The sequence below is a fragment of the Chiloscyllium plagiosum genome, unplaced genomic scaffold (genome assembly GCF_037043375.1).
Source record: "Chiloscyllium plagiosum isolate Xiang-an unplaced genomic scaffold, Cpla_swu_hap1 HiC_scaffold_11, whole genome shotgun sequence".
Taxonomy (NCBI): Eukaryota; Metazoa; Chordata; class Chondrichthyes; order Orectolobiformes; family Hemiscylliidae; genus Chiloscyllium; species Chiloscyllium plagiosum.
The window spans coordinates 79,987,726-80,005,115 of record NW_028270149.1 but is presented as its reverse complement, the minus strand read 5'-3'; the positions used below and the strand labels follow the sequence as shown (position 1 = coordinate 80,005,115).

At 46.8% G+C, this 17,390-nt stretch overlaps 1 protein-coding gene across 2 annotated transcripts in view; it reads left to right on the top strand.

Moving 5' to 3' along the window:
- Positions 1 to 920: 920 nt before the first annotated feature.
- The window catches only part of LOC122557538 (sodium- and chloride-dependent neutral and basic amino acid transporter B(0+)-like), a 71,732-nt gene continuing 55,262 nt past the window's right edge, over positions 921 to 17,390 (top strand). The window contains exons 1-4 of one of the 2 annotated variants that reach the window (XM_043705284.2): positions 921 to 1,080; positions 1,340 to 1,493; positions 2,188 to 2,319; positions 10,086 to 10,253. In XM_043705284.2, coding sequence (XP_043561219.2) covers positions 1,009 to 1,080; positions 1,340 to 1,493; positions 2,188 to 2,319; positions 10,086 to 10,253 — 526 coding nt within the window. In that variant the 5' untranslated portion in view covers positions 921 to 1,008. The remainder of the gene's footprint in view (positions 1,081 to 1,339; positions 1,494 to 2,187; positions 2,320 to 10,085; positions 10,254 to 17,390) is intronic. The other variant, XM_087992225.1, reaches the window with a different exon arrangement.

The following is a 17,390-nucleotide window of genomic DNA, read 5'->3' as shown; positions in this document are numbered from 1 at the left end:
ACAGAGGGTTCATTGAGAGTACCCTGAGCTGCTGCGTCACTGCCTAGTTCAGGAATTGCACCGGCTCAGATCATAAGACCCTACAATGAATAGTGAGGCCAGCTAAGAAGATCCTCGGGGTCTCTCTCCCCTCCACTACAGACATTTACACCACATTTATTCCACAAGACGAACAGCATTGTAGACAACCCCTCACATCCGTCATTAAAACTATGCTCCCTCTTGCCATCTCGCAGAAGATACCAGAGCATTTGGTCTCCCATGGCCAGACTGTGCAAAAGTTTCTTCCCCCAAGCCATCAGGCTCCTTAACACAGTATAATTGAACACTATTCCATTTGCAATTCTTGGACAACTTCTTAAATCGCTGTGAAAACAATGTTTTAGTAATGACCATTCACTGTTACGATGTAATTTGTCCACCACTGTACCTATTGTCTTGTCAGGAATTACTGTGCTGTCTTGCTTGTTTTGCACTTTTCTGTCCACTTTATGCTTCTCTGTGTATGACAGTACTCTCGTATAGTCTGTGTGTTCATATAGCAAGTTGGTCCTGGAGGAATGCTGCATCTTTTTTATTGTTCCAGCTGTATATGACAAATAAAGTCACTCTACTCTACTCTAGTTATATGGGAGAAGACCCATTCATTTTTAGATGAAATCTTACATAGTTTTGCTTTGACTGAAGTTCAGCTTGGTTTAGATTCACTTGAAAGCTATTCCTTTTAAAACCAGCACTTTGCCCAAACTCTGAGGACAGGGAACAAATGCACTTTGACCATAAATGCTCTGAAAACAAATCATTTAACTCAATAGAAATGTCTTGTGTGGACATTGAATGATTAACTAAGCAGACATTCTCAGACACCTTAAACAGAGTTACATCTCTTGTGAAACACAGTAAGAGACTGACTTCTAACTCAGCAAGAATAATTCATTCATGAGAAGTTGAAGGACTTTTGCATCCAATTCTTGGGCAAGTGGAAGAATAGTTCATTGACGTCCGAAAATGGACCGAAGGAATCAGCCTTTGTCTTGGTTCTTACTGAATGACAATCAGCCAAACCCTCCACAGGACACGGTGAGTATTTCAACAAAACAAAACAGTAAAAACCCATGGAAGACAATGAGAGCTACTGTTGATTTGTAGATTTTGGTCATTGTGAATTGTAGACTCTCTGTGGACCTCTGGCTGTTTCTAACCTGACAGACATTGCTGCTAAATAGAGAACTGCGCAATTTTCGGATAGTCGTGGGGAGTGGTGACTATACATTTCACTTGAGATCTAGTCTGAGAAAGATTAATGTCTGATCTTGCCATTTTCACTCTTTTTTCTCAGGATACCGCTGATGAACACGGTGCTGTGGGTGATGAGAATGTGGAGCGGGGTAACTGGTCTTCGAAGACTGATTACCTGCTCTCAATGATTGGTAATGCAGTGGGTTTTGGGAATGTTTGGAGATTTCCTTACCTGACTTACAAAAACGGAGGAGGTATGGTAGACAAATTAAAAATATCGGAGAGTAAGAAAGGCAAATCTAAATGGATTGAATTGTTGACTTATCCTAAAAATTGCAGTTCAGTAAATAAGAAGTGTTTATTGCACTAAAAATGATATAGTAAATAATGTAAGGTTAAACAATTCCAATGTGAAACGATAAATTCAATCCCACAGCTAACAAGTTTGTATACTATTTTCTTATGAAGAGGGAGATATGTCAAGGTAATAGTTTAAAATTAGCAATGCGATGCATCAAATATATGCTATTTATAAAGCAAAGTAAATGGTTCATTTATCAATTTGGAATATATTTTCAAGTGATATTGTTTAGAATGCATGAGCCATCCACATCAGATATATTTACTGCACAGTGTGTGAAATCCTCAGAATAGCAGGCTCCTTAGTCAGGCCCTGTGTTCAGGCTTGTACATCAAACCTGCTCAAATCAGGGCTCTTCACAACCCACACCATTGGATTGATGGAAACCAAGGATAAATGTATAAGAAATGTCACAACATAACTGTGTAAAGTGACCTGAAAAGATATCTGATTGTGTTAGAGAGTGAAATTCACAAAATGGGAATTTGGGCATTCGTAGAGATTTCAGGGTAAATTTTAATCCAACCCACACAGTGTAAGCATGGAGTTTCAGCTTGAAAATTGAAATCCTTTCTGCTATTTTCCAGGTGCATTCCTTATTCCTTACTCTGTCATGCTGGCTCTTGTTGGGATACCATTGTTTTTCTTGGAGTGTTCCTTTGGTCAGTTTGCCAGCCTCGGGCCTGTTGCAGTGTGGAGGGCTGTGCCTATGTTACAAGGTGAATGTTTATTTTATCAATACAGTCACAGCAAATTCAAAAAAGCAATAGTGATGATTTAATAAATAATAATAAAAAACTTTCCTTATCTGACAAAGGTTTAAGCTGAACTTGCGTAGTAATGTTGCACTCTGATCTGCCATGCACATTATTAGGTGTGGTACATGCTGTCTACTGGCTTTTTGGCTCATAGTTTGTAAAGTTTTTTATAAAAAGGATGAATTGAAACCCAGGATTATGACATCACTGGTAAGGCAAAAGTTCATTGGTTGGTAATAGCTACTAATTTGACGATATCTGGTCGACATGGACGGGTTGCACCGAAGGGTCTGTTTCCATGCTATACATCTCTATGACTCTACGGCTATTATTGGTCACTTTCAGGTTGAAGGTCAATAAGGGAAATATTTACAGGTTACAAATTAAAAGATCAGTTGGAATTCTAAAAACAAAATCAAATTCAGAGTTTAGTAAATAAAATCGAGATGTGGGGCCAGGCAGTATATTGTACATTATCATCAAACCTGCTCAAATCAGGGCTCTTCACAACCCACACCATTGGATTGATGGAGACAAAGGGCAAACGTATAAGAAATGTCACAACATGACTGCGTAAAGTGACCTGAAAACTGCATGAAATGGGAGTTGATGGACCCAACTGAGGTTCGATGTGACCACATCTCTGACAAGTGTTGGTTGCTCTTGTGTATGACCTGTCCTTCTTTGTGTGCAGCTGCATCAAGCTGTGTGTAGCCCCTCAGTACACAAACACTAAGTCTAACTATGTACTGAGGTTCTACTTGTCCCTGGTGTTGTGAAGGATGGGACTGGTCTTATTGCTGCAGACTGTTCCAAGGAATTAGACTGTTCCATATCACCTGTCCTTTGTGAAGAAATTTGCAAAGGGAAAACACTTTTCATCACAAGTCTGTCAGGAAGACGTCAGTATGTAACATCCTCAAGACCCTGTGGGAAAAGGACAGGTTAGTCAGCAGATTGTCAAAGTCATTTGGCAGAATGCCTCATTGCCAGAATTTTCCAACAAGCGCCATGACATCGCTTGGCTCATGGTGGGAAGGGCAGTACCTGTGAGATTCTTCACATACGCCTGGATTGTCTGGATTCTTCACATACGCATGTTGCCTACAAAGCGGTTTAAGGAGGGGGAGTTTGTGACTGTCTCACATCTCCTGCTGGAATATGCCTTTGCAAAGGGAGACTGGAGAAAGATGCCACAACTGCCAACTATACATGAATGCATGAAGCATTAGACATAAGATGGATGAGCTTGAGGCTCTTTTGGAAATTGACAGATACGATATTGTGGAGATAACTGAGACGTGGCTTCAAGTGGACAGGGCCTGGGAAATGAATATTCAAGGATACACATGCTATCATAAGGACAGACTGACGGGCAGAGGGGGAGGGGTGGCCTTGTTGGTAAGGGACGATATTCAGTCCCTTGCGCCGGGGGATCTAGAGTCAGGGGATGTAGAGTCAGTGTGGATAGAGCTTCGCAATACTAAGGGTAAAAAGACCCTCTTGGGAGTCATCTACAGGCCCCCAAACAATAGTCTGGATGTCGGATGTAAGTTAAATCAGGAACTGAAATTGGCCTGTCGCAAAGATGTCACTAGAGTTGTTATGGGGGATTTTAACATGCAGGTAGACTGGGAGAATCAGGATGGTATTGGGCCTCAAGAAAGAGACTTTGTGGAGTGCCTCAGTGATGGATTCTTAGAGCAGCTGGTGCTGGAGCCGACCAGGGAGAAGGCAATTCTGGATCTGGTATTGTGTAACGAACCAGAATTGGTCAGAGACCTCAAAGTGAAGGAGCCATTGGGAAGTAGTGACCATAATACAATAAGCTTCAATCTGCAATTTGAGAGGGAGAGGGTACAGTCGGAAGTGACAATACTTCTGTTGAATAAAGGGAATTATGGAGCTATGAGGGAAGAGCTGGCCAAAGTTCAATGGTGCAATACCTTAGCAGGGATGACCGTGGAGGAACAATGGTGGATATTTCTGTGTATAATGCAGAAGTTGCAGGATCAGTTCATTCCTAAAAGGAAGAAAGATCCCAGGAGGAGGCAGGGGCGGCCGTGGCTGACAAGGGAAGTAAAGAAACATATAAAATTAAAAGAGAAAAAGTATAACACAGCTAAGATAAGTGGGAAAACTGAGGACTGGGAAGCTTTTAAAGAGCAACAGAGGATTACTAAGAAGGAAATATGCAGAGGAAAAATGAGGTATGAAGGTAAACTGGCCAAGAATATTAAGGAGGATAGTAAAAGCTTTTTTAGGTATGTGCAAGGCAAGAAATTGGGCCCTTGAACACAGAAACAGGGGAATATATTACTAGGATCAAAGAAATGGCAGAGGAATTAAATGGGTACTTCAGATCTGTGTTCACTTGGGAAGACACAAGCAATCTCCCTGAGGTAACATTGGCTGAAGGACCTGAACTTAAGGGAATTTATATTTGCCAGGATTTGGTGTTGGAGAGACTGTTAGGTTTGAAGGTTGATAAGTCTCTGGGGCCTGATGGTCTGCATCCCAGGGTACTGAAGGAGGTGGCTCGGGAAATCGTGGATGCGTTGGTGATTATTTTCCATAGTTCAATAGATTTGGGGTCGGATTGGAGGGTGGCTAATGTTATACCATTTTTTAAGAAAGGTGGGCAAGAGAAAGCAGGAAATTATAGACCAGTTAGTCTGACCTCGGTGGTGGGAAAGATGCTGGAGTCTATTATAAAGGATGAAATTACTGCACATCTGGATAGTAGTAACAGGATAGGACAGAGTCAGCATGGATTTATGAAGGGGAAATCATGCTTGACTAATCTTCTTGAATTTTTTGAGGATGTAACTATGAAGTTGGACGAGGGAAATCCAGTAGATGTAGTGTACCTGGACTTTCAGAAAGCCTTTGATAAAGTCCCACACAGGAGGTTAGTGAGTAAAATTAGGGTGCATGGTATTGGGGGCAAAGTACTAGATTGGATTGAAAATTGGTTGGCTAATAGGAAACAAAGGGTAGTGATAAACGGCTCCATTTCGGAATGGCAGGCAGTGACCAGTGGGGTACCGCAGGGATCCGTGCTGGGACCACAGCTTTTTACAATATATGTTAATGATATAGAAGATGGTATCAGCAATAACATTAGCAAATTTGCTGATGATACAAAGCTGGGTGGCAGGGTGAAAAGTGATGAGGATGTTAGGAGATTACAGGGTGACCTGGACAAGTTAGGTGAGTGGTCAGATGCATGGCAGATGCAGTTTAATGTGGATAAATGTATGGTTATCCACTTTGATGGCAAGAACAGGAAGGCAGACTACTACCTCAATGGAATCAATTTATGTAAAGGGGCAGTACAGAGAGATCTGGGTGTTCTTGTACACCAGTCAATGAAGGCAAGCATGCAGGTACAGCAGGTAGTGAAGAAAGCTAATAGCATGCTGGCCTTCATAACAAGAGGAATTGAGTATAGAAGCAAAGAGGTGCTTCTGCAGCTGTACAGGGCCCTAGTGAGACCACACCTGGAATACTGTGTGCAGTTCTGGTCTCCAAATTTGAGAAAAGACATTCTGGCTATTGAGGGAGTGCAGCGTAGGTTCACGAGGTCAATTCCTGGAATGGCAAGATTACCTTACACTGAAAGACTGAAGCGACTGGGCTTGTATATCCTTGAGTTTCGAAGATTGAGAGGGGATCTGATTGAGACGTATAAGATTATGAAAGGATTGGACACTCTGGCAGTAGGAAACATATTTCCACTGATGGGTGAGTGCCAAACCAGAGGACACAGGTTAAAAATACGGGGTAGATCATTTAGGACAGAGCTCAGGAGAAACTTCTTCACCCAGAGAGTGGTGGCTGTGTGGAATGCTCTGCCACAGGGGGCAGTGGAGGCCCACTTTCTGGATTCATTTAAGAAGGAGTTGGATAGAGCTCTCAAAGATAGTGGAACCAAGGGTTATGGAGATAAGGCAGGAACAAGATACTGATTAGGAATGATCAGCCATGATTATATTGAATGGCGGTGCAGGCTCGAAGGGCTGAATGGTCTACTCCTGCACCTATTGTCTATTGTCTATTGTCTATTGTCTAACTGTGTCACTCGCCCATCTCCACTGCCTTGCAGCTGTCTGCACTGGGCCCGCTATTATAGGAGTCACCATTCTTCAAGCGCCATCTCTTCGCTGCTGGGGTCATCTCACCACTGCCTCCAATGCCAGGTCCCGAACTGAACCCACACTAACCCCACCACCAGGAGTTCCCACGCTGGGCTTCCCATGATTCCAACCAGTAGTCTCTTGCTCCGTTGCTGCCTTAGTAACACCAGGAGTCCCCGCTCTGGGCCTACTGCAATCATATCTCTGTCACTTATATTTTAATAGATTACGAGGTGAGGTGAGCTTTTCTGTGTGTTTGGTTTAATTAACAGAAGGGTTCACTGCTGTGTTGTAACAGTTTGGGGGCTTAGGTCTGAGATTTGGCCAGGTTTGGGCAGATCCAGTCTGAGATTTAGACAGACTTGGGGTATGAAAGATCCCAGCAGATTTAAACACTTGCCAATTAGTGTCCTAGTTCTTTAAATAAAAGATAGGTGAGACAATTTGTTTAATTTTGGTTAATTGTGGTTGGTTAAATTAAAAGTACAAGAAATGGCTCTTAAGATTGCTAAAGAGGTTCTGGGGTTTGAAGATACTTCCCAAATTTGCCAAGAAAGTTTGCAAAGACAGAGGAAGGACACACTTTTTGAATTAAAAGCAACTAAATTAGAATTGGGTTTAACCAGGGACAAAATGAAAGCTGAAATTGTCATGGAGTTGGACAATTGAGAGTTCGGTGAAAGGAAAAATGACCCTGACGAGAGTTGTGTCCAGGCCTCACAGCAGTAGTCATGATATGGGAGAGAAAATAGATCAGGAGATAGAAAAGGCATGTAAAAAACAATGTACAATTACAATAATCATGGGAGTCTTCAATATACAAGTGGACGAGGAAAATCAAGTTGGTAGGGGATCCCAGGAAAAGGGATTTTCTGAATGTCTATGAGGTGGTTTGTTGGAGCAACTTGTGATAGAGTCCTCCAGGGGACAGGCAATTCTGGATTTGGTGCTGTGTAATGAGGTAAACCTGATTAAGGAGCTTAAGGTTAAGGATCCCTCGGGGGCAATGACCATAATATGATAAAATTCACCCGTCAGTTTGAGATGCAGAAGCAGGAATCAGGTGTAAGGGTTTTACAATTGAGTCAATATAACCATAAAGCCATGAGCGAGGATCTGGCCTGAGTTGATTGGAAGGGAACCATAACAGGGAGGACAGCAATAGCAGGAGTTTCTGGGGGTAGTTTGAGGGGCAAAACAGAAATTCATCCCAAGGAAGAAGAAACATAGTAAAGGGAGGATGAGGCAACCACGGCAGACAAGGGAAGTCAGGAATAGCATAAAATCAAAAGGAAAAGCATCCAATGTGGTGAAAATTAGTGGGAAGTCTAAAAATTTGGAGGCAGTTAAAAACCAGCAGAGGATATCTACAAAAGCAATAAGGGGGAAGAAGATGAAATATGATGGTAGGCAAGTTGTAATATAAAAGAAGATTGCAAGAGTTCCTTTAGATGCATAAAAGGTCAGAAAGAGGCAAGAGTAGACATTGGACCTTTAGAAAATGAGGCTGGGAAAGTAGTAATGGGGAACAAAGAAATGGTGAAGGAAGTGAATAGGGACTTTGCATCAGTCTTCACTGGTGGAAGACACCATTAGTGTGGCAGGGTGTCAAGAGTCAGGAGGCAGAGGTGAGTGTAGGGGCCATCCCTGTGGGGTAGGTGCTGAGGAAGCTGCAAGATCTGTAGGTGGGTAATTCAGCTGGATCAGATGGACTACACTTCACAGTTCTGAAGGCGATAGCTAAGGAGATTGGAGGAGCACTGGTGGCAATCAGTCAGGAATCACTGGAGTCAGAGAAGGTACCTGAGAACTGGAAAATGGCTAATGTAACATCCCTATTTAGGAAGGTAAGGAGGCAGAAGGGAGGAAACTATAAGCCAGTTAGTCTGACCTTGATTATTTATAGGATTTTATCATCTATTATTAAGAATGAGACTGTGGAGAGTTTGGAAGTGCAAGGTAAAATAGGCTTAGTCAGCACAGCTTCATCAAGGGGAGGTCATGTCTAACATCTGTTAAAATTCTTTAAGGAGCGAACGAGCAGGTTAGACGAAGGAGAACCAATGGATATGATCTATTTGAGTTTCCAGAAGGCCTTTAATCAGGAGCCATGTATGAAGCTGCTAAATATGATCAAAGCTGTTGGTATTAGGGGCAAGGTCCTGACATTGATAGAGAATTGGCTGACTGGCAGAGGGCAGAGATTAGGGATAAATCCACCAGTTCCACAAGGACTGTTGGGACCACAACATTATACATTAACAATCTGGACAAAGGTACTGGGGGCATCGTTGCTACGTTTGTAGTTGTCGCAAAGATTGGTAGAGGGACAGGAAGGGCTGAGGAAGTGGGGAGGCTGCAGAAGTACTTACAGTAGTGAGGAGTGTGGGCAAAGAAGTGGCAGATGGAATACAGGGTGGGAAAGTATGAAGGTTATGCAATTTGGTAAGAAGAATAGAAACAAAGATTATTTTCAAACTGGGGAAAGGCTTTGGAAAACCGAAACATAAAGGGTAGGAGTTTAGGATTCCCTTAAAGTTAACACGCAGGTTCAGTTGGCAGTTAGGAAGGCAAATACAGAGTTAACATTCATTTCAAGAGGGCTAGGATATAAGAGCAGAGATGTGCTATTGAAGTTGTATAAGGCTCTGGTCAGACAGCATTTGAAATATATGAAAATGTTTGGACTTAATGTCTCAGAGAGGATGTTCTGGCCTTGGAGGGGTCCAGAGGAGGTTTACAAGAATGATCCCAGGGATGAAGGGATTGTCAAATAAGGAACAGTTAAGGACTCAATGGAGCCTAGAAGGATTTACAGAATAATGACATTTACAGAATAATGAATGGTCTGAATAGAGTAGACTTGGAGAAGATGTTTCCACTAGTAGGAGAGACGGGACATGAGGGAACAGCCTCAAGTTGAAGAGACAACTCATCAGAACTGAGATAAAGAGGGATGTCCACAGCCAGAGGGTGGTGACTCTGTAGAACTCATTGATGCAGCAGGTTGTGGAGGCCAAGTCATTGAGTATACTCAAGACAGAGATAGATAGGTTCTTGGTGGTAAGGGGTTCAAGAGTTATGGGGAGAACTCAAGAGAATGATGTTCAAAAATATATCAGCCATGACTGAATGGCAGAGCAGACTCAGTGGGATGAATGGCCTAATTCTGCTCCTATATATTATGATCTTATGGCCTAAGACTGGGCATGTGTGATTATCACCACTCACAATGATAATGGTGTCCTAAAGAATTAGTGAGAGGGCGTATAAAGGTGTAGACAAGGAACATCAGTCTTGTAATCTTGACATAGAACTATAACATAATTAACATTTCCTGTTTAATACAAAGAGCCTTTGAAATCTTTACTGTCGGACACTGAATGTTGAAGCAGCCAACCTAATCGATTAAACAAAACCGATATTTCCCCAAAGGTGTGGTCAGCCAGGGCAGTCTCCCTGTTCTGTCCTGTGCTCACTGAAAGAAAATCCAATTTGGTTGAATGACCAGCCAAATGCATGTCAAATACATTATTTTAAATCAATAATTCACAAACCAGACACCCTTGTTCTTTCTTCTGTTTTCAGGTGTGGGGATTGCTATGATGCTTCTGATTACAATATCCAACATTTCGTACAACTGCATCGTTGGCTACAGTCTGTACTACCTGTTTGCTTCCTTCCAATCACCCCTGCCATGGGCAGACTGCTTCAGTTGGTGGGGAGCAGATGAAACATGCAGCAGGACTCCCAAAGGTACAGTGCTCACTTCTACTGGGGAGAGTGTACACACCGACTGTTCATTGTTCATTCTGTCAGTCTGAGTGAGGGAGAGAGATGGACAATAGTTTCAGTGACCATCCTCATTGTGACCATACAGCAGAAAGACTCGGATAGAAAGCAGCAGCAAGAATCATGGCTCTGAGTCACTGGAGTAGCAGGACAGTCAGTCAGAAATAAATATTGAAACATCAGAATTTATCAGGCTTTTATATGTATCATTTTTTTCTTTCATCTTTTCAATAACCCTGTCTTGTTTTCTTTCTGACTGCAGTCGAGAGTGTGGTGCTGGAAATGCACAGCAGGTCAGGCAGCATCTGTGGAGCAGGAGAATTGACGTTTCCAGCAAAAGCCCTTCATCTGGAATGGGGCTGGGAGTCTCGAGGGGTGGAGAGGTGGGGGGTGTGGGGTGGGAGGTGGGGGGCCGGGGGCTGGAATGAAGATAGCTGAGAGTCAATAGATAGATGGAGATGGGGGTAATGGTGTTAGGTCAGAGAGGAGAGTGGAGTGGGTAGGTGGAAAGGAAGCTGGACAGGTGGGACAGCTCATGAGGGCGGTGTTGAGCTGGAAGGTTGGAACTGAGATAAGGTGGGGGGAGGGGAAGTGATGTCCGTAAGATCATAAGACCATAAGATATAGGAGCAGAAATAAGCCAATTGTCCCATCAGGTCTGCTCCACTATTTGATCATCACTGATATGTTTCTCAAACTCATTCTCCCTGTAATGCTTGATCGCCTTACCAATTAAGAACTATTTTACGTCTGCCTTAAATTCATCCAATGACTTGGCCTCCATAGCCCTCTGTGGCAATGAGTTCCATAGATTCATCACTCTCTGGCTGAAGAACTTTCTCCTCACCTCAGTTCGAAAGGGTTATCCCTCCACTCTGAGACTGTTCCCTGGGATCCTGGCCTCTCCTATGCATGGAAACAACTTCTCCACATCTACTCTATCCAGGCCTGTCAGTATTCTTAAAATTTCACTGAGATACACCCTCAAGGAAAGACACAGAGTCCTCGACTGCTCATCATGTGATAAGCCCTTCATCCCCAGGAACATTCTTGTAAACCTTCTCTGAATCTCTTCCAATGCCAGCACATCCTTGCTTAGATACAGGACATGAAACTGCTCACAATATTCCAAATGAGGCATGACCAAAGCTTTACACAGACTCTGCAGTACATCCCTGTTCTTGAATTCTAGCTCTCTTGAAGTGAGTGCTAACGTTGCATTTGCCTTCATAACTGCCAATGAAACTAGCATCTGGATCAGTGGTGCTGGAAGAGCACAGCAATTCAGGCAGCATCCGAGGACAGGCAAAATCGACGTTTCGGGCAAAAGCCCTTCATCAGGAATAAAGGCAGAGAGCCTGAAGCGTGGAGAGATAAGCTAGAGGAGGGTGGGGGTGGGGATAGAGTAGCATAGAGTACAATAGGTCAGTGGGGGAGGAGATGAAGGTGATAGGTCAGGGAGGAGAGGGTGGAGTGGATAGGTGGAAAAGGAGCTGGGCAGGTCGGACAAGTCTGGACAAGTCAAGGGGATCATGTTGCTGGAGGTTAGAAACTAGGATGAGGTGGGGGAAGGGGAAATGAGGAAGCTGTTGAAATCCACATTGATGCCCTGGGGCTGAAGTGTTCCGAGGCGGAAGATGAGGCGTTCTTCTTCCATGCGTCTGGTGGTGAGGGAGCGGCGGTGGAGGAGGCCCAGCACCTCCATATCCTCGGCAGAGTGGGAGGGGGAGTTGAAATGTTGAGCCACGGGGCGGTTTGGTTGATTGGTGCGGGTGTCTCGGAGATGTTCCCTAAAGCGCTCTGCTAGGAGGCGCCTAGTCTCCCCAATGTAGAGGAGACCGCATCGGGAGCAACGGATACAATAAATGATATTAGTGGATGTGCAGGTAAAACTTTGATGGATGTGGAAGGTTCCTTTAGGGCCTTGGATAGAGGTGAGGGAGGAGGTGTGGGCGCAGGTTTTACAGTTCCTGCGGTGGCAGGGGAAAGTGCCAGGATGGGAGGGTGGGTCGTAGGGGGGAGTTGACCTGACCAGGTAGTCACGGAGGGAACGGTCTTTGCGGAAGGCGGAGAGGGGTAGGGAGGGAAATATATCCCTGGTGGTGGGGTCTGTTTGGAGGTGGCGGAAATGTCGGCGGATGATTTGGTTTATGCGAAGGTTGGTAGGGTGGAAGGTGAGCGCCAGGGGCGGCCTGTCCTTGTTGCGGTTGGAGGGGTTGGGTCTGAGGGCGGAGGTGCGGGATGTGGACAAGATGCGTTGGAGGGCATCTTTAACCACGTGGGAAGGGAAATTGCGGTCTCTAAAGAAGGAGGCCATCTGGTGTGTTCTATGGTGGAACTGCTCCTCCTGGGAGCAGATACGGCAGAGGCGGAGGAATTGGGAATACGGGATGGCATTTTTGCAAGACGTAGGGTGGGAAGAGGTGTAATCCAGGTAGCTGTGGGAATCGGTGGGTTTGTAGAAAATGTCAGTGTCAAGTCGGTCATCACTGATGGAGATGGAGAGGTCCAGGAAGGGGAGGGAGGTGTCAGAGATGGTCCAGGTAAATTTAAGGTCAGGGTGGAATGTGTTGGTGAAGTTGATGAATTGCTCAACCTCCTCGCGGGAGCACGAGGTGGCGCCAATGCAGTCATCAATGTAGCGGAGGAAGAGGTGGGGAGTGCTGCCGGTGTAATTACAGAAGATCAACTGTTCTACGTAGCCAACAAAGAGACAGGCATAGCTGCGGCCCATGCGTGTGCCCATGGCTACCCCTATGGTCTGGAGGAAGTGGGAGGATTCAAAGGAGAAATTGTTAAGGGTGAGGACCAGTTCGGCCAAACGAATGTGAGTGTCGGTGGAGGGGTACTGTTGGGAACGTCTGGAGAGGAAAAAACGGAGGGCTTGGAGGCCCTGGTCATGGCGGATGGAGGTGTAGATGGATTGGATATCCATGGTGAAGATGAGGCGTCGGGGGCCGGGGAAACGGAAGTCTAGGAGGAGGTGGAGGGCGTGGGTGGTGTCTCGAACGTATGTGGGGAGTTCCTGGACTAGGGGGGATAGGACAGTGTCGACGTAGGTAGAGATGAGTTCAGTGGGGCAGGAGTATGCTGAGACAATGGGTCGGCCAGGGTGGTCAGGCTTGTGGATCTTGGGAAGGAGGTAGAACTGGGCAGTGCGGGGTTCCCGGATGATGAGGTTGGAAGCTGTGGGTGGGAGATCTCCTGAGGTGATGAGGTTCTGTATGGTCTGGGAGATGATGGTTTGGTGATGGGGGGTGGGGTCATGGTCAAGGGGGCGGTAGGAAGAGGTGTCCTCGAGTTGGCGTTTGGCTTCAGCGATGTAGAGGTCAGTGCGCCAGACTACCACTGCGCCCCCTTTGTCTGCTGGCTTGATGGTGAGGTCAGGATTGGAGCAGAGGGATTGGAGGGCTGCGCGTTGTGAGGGTGAGAGGTTGGAGTGGGGTAGGGGGGTCGACAGGTTGAGGCGGTTAATGTCCCGGCGGCAGTTGGAAATGAAGAGGTCGAGGGCAGGTAATAGGCCAGCGCGGGGTGTCCAGGTGGATGCAGTGTGTTGGAGGTGGGCGAAGGGGTCCTCAGAAGGTGGGCGGGAATCCTGATTGTGAAAGTAAGCTCGGAGGCGGAGGCGATGGAAGAATTGTTCGATGTCACGGCATGTATTAAATTCATTGATGCGTGGACGGAAGGGGATGAAGGTGAGACCTTTGCTGAGGACTGATCGTTCGTCCTCAGTGAGGGGGAGGTCTGGAGGGATGGTGAAAACACGGCAGGGCTGGGAGCTGGGAGCTGGTATGGGTGTAGAGCTGGGAGTGGGGTCGGAGCCAGTACCTGGAGTGGGTGTGATGGTGGGGGGAATGGGGGTAGAGTCATGAGCAGGGGTAGTGTTCCCCTCGGGGTTCTGGGGGGTGGGGATAGTGACAGTGGGGTCTGTGGGGGGCGTGTCAGCAGAATGCAGGTGAGTGGCGCTGGTGGGCGCGGAAGTGGTGGCAGACACGACAGTAGGGGTGGTGGAAGTCACTGAGCGTGTGGCATCGGCGATGATGTGAGGGCCGGAACTGGCTGTGGGAGTGGCCATGATGGGGGCAGAAGTGACATCATCAATCAGCGTGGGGGTGGTAGCTGCATCAGCCGCATGGCTAATGGTGTTTCCGAGGCCAGGGGAATCTTCTGGAATGTTCGAGGAACGCTGGTTATGGAGGTGGCTAGATAAAAGTTTATTGTACTTACAGTTTTTGATGTTTGAGATGGAATTGAAATACTGTTTATTGAGAGTATGGATTCTCCTGAGGATGTAGTACAGAGTGGGTCCTTTGCAATTCTGAGAGAGTGTGGTCCTCAGCTGAGGCAGGGCAGACTGTAGAGAGGTTAGGTGCCGGCGCATTGCTGCAAGCGTGGAGCGGAGGATCTTGAAGGAGAACTGTTGCTGGTGTTTTTGAATCTGTAGTCTGTACTGTTTGTCCTGTTTGGGTCCGAACTCTGCTGGTTTAAAGGTGGTCCGGAGTCCGTGTGGGATGAGTTGGTTACGGAGACAGGCACTGAGGAAGCAAATGTGGCTGTGATAGCAAGTTTGTTTCAGGACATGGTTGAAGAGCTTCAGTGCTGAGGAAATGACCTGGGAGTTGCAGTGGGAGAAAGACTCCCTGAGATTCTTGTAGAGAGAGGAGGAAAACTTCTTCAAGGCAGGCATCCTTGCAAGAGGATTCGCAGTAGGGTTAAAATCAACGAGGTAAAAACAATGACTGCAGATGCTGGAAACCAGATTCTGGATCAGTGGTGCTGGAAGAGCACAGCAATTCAGGCAGCATCCGAGGACAGGCAAAATCGACGTCTCGGGCAAAAGCCCTTCATCAGGAATAAAGGCAGAGAGCCTGAAGCGTGGAGAGATAAGCCAGAGGAGGGTGGGGGTGGGGATAGAGTAGCATAGAGTACAATAGGTCAGTGGGGGAGGAGATGAAGGTGATAGGTCAGGGAGGAGAGGGTGGAGTGGATAGGTGGAAAAGGAGCTGGGCAGGTCGGACAAGTCTGGACAAGTCAAGGGGATCATGTTGCTGGAGGTTAGAAACTAGGATGAGATGGGGGAAGGGGAAATGAGGAAGCAGTTGAAATCCACATTGATGCCCTGGGGCTGAAGTGTTCTGAGGCGGAAGATGAGGCGTTCTTCTTCCATGCGTCTGGTGGTGAGGGAGCGGCGGTGGAGGAGGCCCAGCACCTCCATATCCTCAGCAGAGTGGGAGGGGGAGTTGAAATGTTGAGCCACGGGGCGGTTTGATTGATTGGTGCGGGTGTCTCGGAGATGTTCCCTAAAGCGCTCTGCTAGGAGGCGCCCAGTCTCCCCAATGTAGAGGAGACCGCATCGGGAGCAACGGATACAATAAATGATATTAGTGGATGTGCAGGTAAAACTTTGATGGATGTGGAAGGCTCCTTTAGGGCCTTGGATAGAGGTGAGGGAGGAGGTGTGGGCGCATGTTTTACAGTTCCTGCGGTGGCAGGGGAAAGTGCCAGGATGGGAGGGTGGGTCGTAGGGGGGAGTGGACCTGACCAGGTAGTCACGGAGGGAACGGTCTTTGCGGAAGGCGGAGAGGGGTGGGGAGGGAAATTTATCCCTGGTGGTGGGGTCTGTTTGGAGGTGGCGGAAATGTCGGCGGATGATTTGGTTTATGCGAAGGTTGGTAGGGTGGAAGGTGAGCACCAGGGGAGGTCTGTCCTTGTTGCGGTTGGAGGGGTTGGGTCTGAGAGCGGAGGTGCAGGATGTGGACAAGATGCGTTGGAGGGCATCTTTAACCACGTGGGAAGGGAAATTGCGGTCTCTAAAGAAGGAGGCCATCTGGTGTGTTCTATGGTGGAACTGCTCCTCCTGGGAGCAGATACAGCGGAGGCGGAGGAATTGGGAATACGGGATGGCATTTGTGCAAGAGGTAGGGTGGGAAGAGATGTAATCCAGGTAGCTGTGGGAGTCGGTGGGTTTGTAGAAAATGTCAGTGTCAAGTCGGTTGTCACTGATGGAGATGGAGAGGTCCAGGAAGGGGAGGGAGGTGTCAGAGATGGTCCAGGTAAATTTAAGGTCAGGGTGGAATGTGTTGGTGAAGTTGATGAATTGCTCAACCTCCTCGCGGGAGCACGAGGTGGCGCCAATGCAGTCATCAATGTAGCGGAGGAAGAGGTGGGGAGTGCTGCCGGTGTAATTACGGAAGATCAACTGCTCTACGTAGCCAACAAAGAGACAGGCATAGCTGGGGCCCATACGTGTGCCCATGGCTACCCCTATGGTCTGGAGGAAGTGGGAGGATTCAAAGGAGAAATTGTTAAGGGTGAGGACCAGTTCGGCCAAACGAATGAGAGTGTCGGTGGAGGGGTACTGTTGGGAACGTCTGGAGAGGAAAAAACGGAGGGCTTGGAGGCCCTGGTCATGGCGGATGGAGGTGTAGATGGATTGGATATCCATGGTGAAGATGAGGCGTCGGGGGCCGGGGAAACAGAAGTCTTGGAGGAGGTGGAGGGCATGGGTGGTGTCTCGAATGTATGTGGGGAGTTCCTGGACTAGGGGGGATAGGACAGTGTCGAGGTAGGTAGAGATGAGTTCAGTGGGGCAGGAGTATGCTGAGACAATGGGTCGGCCAGGGTGGTCAGGCCTGTGGATCTTGGGAAGGAGGTAGAACCGGGCAGTGCGGGGTTCCCAGACTATGAGGTTGGAAGCTGTGGGTGGGAGATCATGTTAACCTTAAGGGAATCCTGAACCAAGACTCTCAAGACCATGTGTACTTCAGATTTCTGAAGCCTTTCCCCATTTAGAAAATAGTCTATGTCTCTATTCTTCCTACCAAAGTGCACATCCTCACACTTTTCCACATTGTATTCCATCTGCCACTTCTTTGCCCACTCTCCTAACCTCTGTAAGGCCTTCTATAACCTCCTCACTCCCTCACCACTACCTGTCCCTTCACCTATCTTCGACTCATCTGTAAACTTAGCAACAATGCCCTTAGCTACGTCATCCAGATTGTTAATGGAAAATGTGAAGGTTCCAACACTGATACCTGCAGAACTCCACTAGTCACCGGCTGCAATACCCCAAAAAGCCCCTTTATCACCACTCTCTAT